We start from the raw sequence: 5,778 nt of genomic DNA on the forward strand, positions 1-5,778 counted from the left end.
ATTCTACCTGAGTCAAGCTGCATAAAACACCCTGAGCGAAGAGTACTTCTACTCAGAACTATGAGCTGGATCCCCCTAGGCGAAAGGATTTTACCTAAGTTAAGCTGCGTAAAACACCCTGAGCGAAGGTACTTCTACCCAGAACTATGAGCTGGATCCCCCTAGGCGAAAGGATTCTACCTGAGTTAAGCTATGTAACCGGGAGGTGTGAACAATAGTGATGCATGCTGAAAATAAAAGAAAATGGAGATTTTAAGGAGTTTACATTTGGTGACATTCGTTCTTTTAGAATCGCCATTCTGCAGTGCTTTGTTCCTGCTTCAAACAAAGAAAATTTGTGAGTTTTCAAAGTGATTGATTTATGGCCTTGATGCCCTGAGTAGTATGATTCACGGCCACTGCAGTCGAAGAACCGATTTGTCAGTGTGGTACCGAGATGTTCGGCTGCTCTGTATCATTTTTGGGAGACATTGATTTTCCAATGTTGCCCCCAATTGTTTCATACCCAGATGTCCATGGTACCGCTACCCTTGTCTCTAAGGCAACACAATTCTTCTTTAAAATCAAACTCAGTTGTCTTGCACCCAGTATCAGTTTGTGTCCGTAGTGCTTATCAACTTTTCTCATGAAGCAGGTCCTGCTCATGCGACTTTTCAGTTTCTTTGAAACACTTTGTTCGCCTTAATGAATGAGATCACAGATGGATTCATGCCTTCGTCAATGCCATATATGCCCTAAATTGTGCTCGATATTACGGGGAAATTGTAGCTAGTTTTGCAGCCATTTCTTTGCTTCGCTTTTGATGCAGGATTAGACCGAAAGGGATTCAAAGAAAAACTATGGGTAAAAACAGAATAATAATTGAAAGTGAAAAAAAAAGAACTATGCTTAAACAAAAGGTGTCCCTTTCGGGGAAAGGAATAGGGAGACTTATCTGGAGGTATGTGCCGACTTCAATGAATCATGACATGCATTTTGGACTGGACGCCTGATCCGTCTAAGCTGTCTAATTCTCAAAATCCGCCGCAAACGTTCAGCTTGAATTTGTCTTGGTTGTGCTCATGCCGGAGAATCAAAGACCCCCATTCGGCTAGTAGCCTTTTGCAAGTTTTCACTAACTAACCTCTCTCATTTCTCTACTAACCGTCGCCTTATGGTGCCCATCTAGGTTTTCACCAATAAGACTCTCTCATTTCTTTGCTCACTGTCGCCTTCTAGTGTCCGTACGGGTTTTCACTGATAAGACTCTCTCATTTCTTTTTTTTTCTTTTTTTTTAACTAAGATACTGCATAAGGGAGGTTACCCAACGCCTTTGTCATGGAGACTTCAAACATTCTCAAAAAATATCAATCAGAAGTTCTTGAAAGGTAAAAAGGCAAAATGAACCTTGAACTGAATTACAAATTTTGGAACCATTTTTATAGAAAAACCATGAAATAAAACAAACTTCTGACCCAGTTTTGGAGTATTGGGAATATGGATTTTTTTTAATGGGACCGAACCCAGGGTAAGGCTTCCTACGTATCCTTTCGGAATCAGGTCGAACGTAGTTTAATGACTTAGAGATTTGTTGTTTGGCTTTTTTTTTTTACAAGTACACAGGTTCCAAAAAGTGAGAAACAAGGAAGACAAATACGGCTTAAAAGGATTAACATAAGGGGTTACACCTATTTGGAATAGTGAGCAAATGATAGCCTTCGTCACTTCAATCTGAGAAAATCAATGCGTGAAAATTCTACAGTGGGTATATATCAGACATAATATATTTTGACTGCATCTGCATTAATAGTCATGTCTGGAACCCGTCCCTCTTCATCTACCAAGTGCAAGGCCCCTTTTGGTAACACTTTCTTGATGATGTAGGGTCCTTGCTAGTTCGGGGCGAACTTTCCTTTAGCTTCTACCAGGTACGGAAGGATGCATTTCAAAACCAGCTGGCCTACCTCAAACTGCCTTGGGTGCACTTTCTTATTGTAAGCGCGTGCTATTCTTTGTTGGTATAACTGGGCGAAACACACTGCTGCTAGCCGTTTTTCATCGATCAACATCAGTTGTTCTAATCGGGTCTTGACCCACTCAGTGTCTTCAATCTCTGATTCCACAATAATGCTGAGAGAGGGATTTCGACTTCAGCGGGTATTACAGCTTCAGTTCCATATACAAGCAGATATGGAGTTACACCAATAGACGTGCGAACAGTCATGCGGTATCCCAAAAGAGCAAAAGGCAACTTTTCATGCCATTGCCTGGAACCTTGGATCATCTTCCTGAGAATCTTCTTGATGTTCTAGTTTGTCGCTTCAACGACTCCTTGGCTTTTGGCCGATAAGGGGTAGAATGGCGATGCATGATTTTAAATTGTTCGTATACCTCCTTCATCAAATGACTATTTAGATTGGCTGCATTGTTAGTGATAATGGTCTTTGGGATACCAAAGCGATAGATGATGTTGGAATGAACAAAGTCTACCACTGCTTTCTTTTGAAAGTGACGACCTCTACCCACTTGGTGAAGTAATCAATTGCAACCAAAATGAATCTATGCCCATTTAAAGCCTTTGGCTCGATCGGTCCAATGACATATATTCCCCAAGCAACATAAGGCCAAGGAGAGGACATGGTATGCAACTCCGAAGGAGGCGAGTGAATCAGGTCACCATGAATCTGGCATTGGTGACACTTGCGAACAAATCTGAAGCAATCTCGCTCCATAGTAAGCCAATAATACCCTGCCCGCAGAATCTTCTTCGCCAAAACATATCCCTTCATGTGAGGTCCGCATACCCCCGAATGCACTTCACTCATGATCTGCTCTTCTTTTGTAGCATCTATGCATCTCAACAAGTTTAAATCTAGGGTCCTCTTGTACAGAATTTCCCCAATCAGGAAGAAACCACTGGCGAGCCGCGTTATAGTTCTTTTTTGATGTCCTTTAGCATACTCTGGATATTCTCTTATTTTTAGGAATCATTTTATGTCATGATACCATGGTTCACCATCGGGTTCTGCTCAATTATGTTGTTTTAATCGTGTTGATGCCGAACTTGCATTTCTAGTGGATCAGTTGCCTGGATAAGGGAGCATCGAGGCTAAAGTAGCCAAGGCATCGGCTAGCTCATTGTTAAACCTAGGAACGTACCTGAACTAGATGGATTTGAATCTTTTGCTCAAGTCTTGCACACATTGTCTGTACGGAATAAGCTTGATGTCTTGAGTCTCTCATTCGACTTGGGCTTGCTAGATAAGCAAGTCAGAATCTCCCATAACCAATAGTTCATGCATATCCAGATCGATGGCTATTTTCAAACCCACGATACAAGCTTCGTATTCTGCCGTATTATTGGTACAGAAAAACCGAAGTCGGGCCATTGCAGGGTAATGATGTCCAATAGGTAAGATGAGTATTGCCCCGATCCCAACTCCTTTGATATTGACAGCCCCATCAAAATACATTTTCCATACAGGGTGATCGTCTGGAACCACTTCCTCTATTGAGTTGATCTCTTCGTCTAGGAAGTATGTGCTAAGTGGCATGTACTCATCATCAACTGGATTCTCTGCCAAATAATCTGCCAAAACCTGTGCTTTCATCGCGGTGCGAGTGACATAGACGATGTTGAACTCTATGAACAGGATTTTCCATTTTGCGAGCCTTCCAGTGGGCATTGGTTTTTGGAATATGTACTTCAAAGGATCCATTCTAGATATGAGGTAAGTAGTGTAGGCCAAAAGATAATGTCTCAGCTTCTGAGTGACCCAAGTCAAGGCACAACATGTCCTTTCTAGAAGGGTGTACTTAACCTCATAACTAGTGAACTTCTTGCTCAAATAATAGATTGTATGTTCCTTTTTTCCTGTTGCACCATGTTACCCCAGAATGCATCCAAAGGAATTATCCATCACCGATAGATATAAAAACAAAGGCCTACCATGTTCAGGTGGGACCAGTACGGGGGGTTTTGACAGATAATCTTTGATCCTATCAAAAGATTTTTGGCAATCGTCCGTCCACTTGATAGCGACATCCTTTTTCAGCAACTTAAAGATGGGCTCGCACGTGGTTGTGAGCTGAGCAATGAACCTACTGATGTAGTTCAACCTCCCGAGCAAACTCATGACTTCTTTTTTGTTCTTCGGGGGTGGCAAATCTCGAATGGACTTTATCTTAGATGGATCTAATTCGATGTCTCTCCGGCTGACTATAAAACTGAGGAGTTTCCTAGATGGAACCCCAAATGCATATTTGGCTGAATTAAGCTTAAGGTCATACCTTCGAAGCCGTTCAAAGAACTTTTTCAAATCACACACATGATCAGCCTGTGTCTTTGATTTTATGATGACATCAACGACATATACTTCAATCTCTTTGTGCATCATGTCGTGAAAAATGGTGGTCATGGCCCTCATGTAAGTTGCCCCTGCATTCTTTAAACCGAATGGCATGACCCTGTAACAATAAGTACCCTATGGAGTGGTGAAAGCGGTCTTTTCTGCATCATACTCATCTATTAGAATTTGGTGGTACCCAGCATCGCAATCCACGAACGATTGTATCTCATGCTTTGCACAATTATCTACAAGAATGTGGATATTTGGTAAAGGAAAATTATCCTTTGGACTTGCTTTGTTTAGGTCCCTGTAGTCAACACAAACTCTGGTCTTTCCATCCTTCTTCGGCATAGGCACAACATTCGCCACCCAGGTGGTGTATCATACAACTCTGACCACATTGGCGCTTAGTTGCTTCATTATTTCCTCTTTGAATTTGTCACTCACGTCTGTTTTAAATTTTCGTTGCTTTTGTTGGACTGATGGAAAATCAGGATGCGTAGGAAGCTTATGAACCACTAGATCAACACTTAAACCTGGTATATCATCGTAAGACCAAGCAAACACATCTCTGTATTCAAATAAAAGTTGAATCAAGGCATCTCTGTTTTTTTATTCAGTGTGAATGCTTATCTTCGTTTCTCTGACTTCTTCATGACTTCCGATATTAATTGGCTCAGTTTCATTGAGGTTAGGCTTAGGCTTGTTTTCAAATTGTTCCAACTCTCCTTTTATTTCCTCAACAACCTCATCTTCATCATATTCAACCTCTTGATGCATTATTTCGATATTAGACAGCTTTTTAAGATCTAGGCGTGAATTCCGCATGCATGTCATGTTATTAAAGCCCGCATTAACAAAACTGAAATAAAAATAAAATGACAAGAATTAGGAAAAAGAAAAGATACGAAACTTAATAGGAAACTGAACTGCATTTAATTGAATTCGAAAGGATAGAAGGGTTAACATCAAAACATAACAATCATACTGAGATGTTTGGATTACAACCCTGAAAGTAACCCAAAATAAAAAAAGAAGCTGCAAAAGCAAAATACCAAGACTCCTTCCTTGTAGGGAGAGGAGTTGCTTCCCAGTTGGTGAGCATGGTGTTTGGGTCAATTAGTTGCATATCAGCACGACTAGTGCCTTCACCAGCCTAGATCATATTCACTTCTGAAAACATCTGGCTGAGGCCATGGAAAATTTCATCAATGTTTGCATGCGCCGAGGAATTTTGACCCTCTTGGAGTCGTGGCTTGACAAAAGTGTAGAAAATGTAAGGGATAGGTTGTTGCAGGACCCATCCATGCTTTTTGCGGTGTTTGGCTTTGTTTTTGTCTGCTTGTGTTGGCGTGAAGCCTAATCCAAAAGTACCCTGGTTACTGAATGGAGAAATAGGCTCCGAAATTCCTTGCAATGATGCCCCCAAGCTTTTTCCTGGCTCATAAC

General features: G+C 41.2%; 1 protein-coding gene across 1 annotated transcript; it reads right to left on the reverse strand.

The window, feature by feature from the left end:
- Positions 1-3,237: 3,237 nt before the first annotated feature.
- On the reverse strand, positions 3,238-3,699 carry LOC138877722 (uncharacterized). Its single transcript, XM_070157353.1, has one exon. It carries the CDS (start codon positions 3,697-3,699, stop codon positions 3,238-3,240), a length of 462 nt encoding a protein of 153 aa, XP_070013454.1.
- Positions 3,700-5,778: the final 2,079 nt, after the last annotated feature.

The sequence above is a fragment of the Nicotiana sylvestris genome, chromosome 1 (assembly GCF_000393655.2).
Source record: "Nicotiana sylvestris chromosome 1, ASM39365v2, whole genome shotgun sequence".
Taxonomy (NCBI): domain Eukaryota; kingdom Viridiplantae; phylum Streptophyta; class Magnoliopsida; order Solanales; family Solanaceae; genus Nicotiana; species Nicotiana sylvestris.

What these genes read in the sequence shown, in the direction of transcription:
- LOC138877722 (XM_070157353.1), bottom strand. Translation starts at nt 3,699, where the DNA reads ATGGATCCTTTGAAGTACATATTCCAAAAACCAATGCCCACTGGAAGG.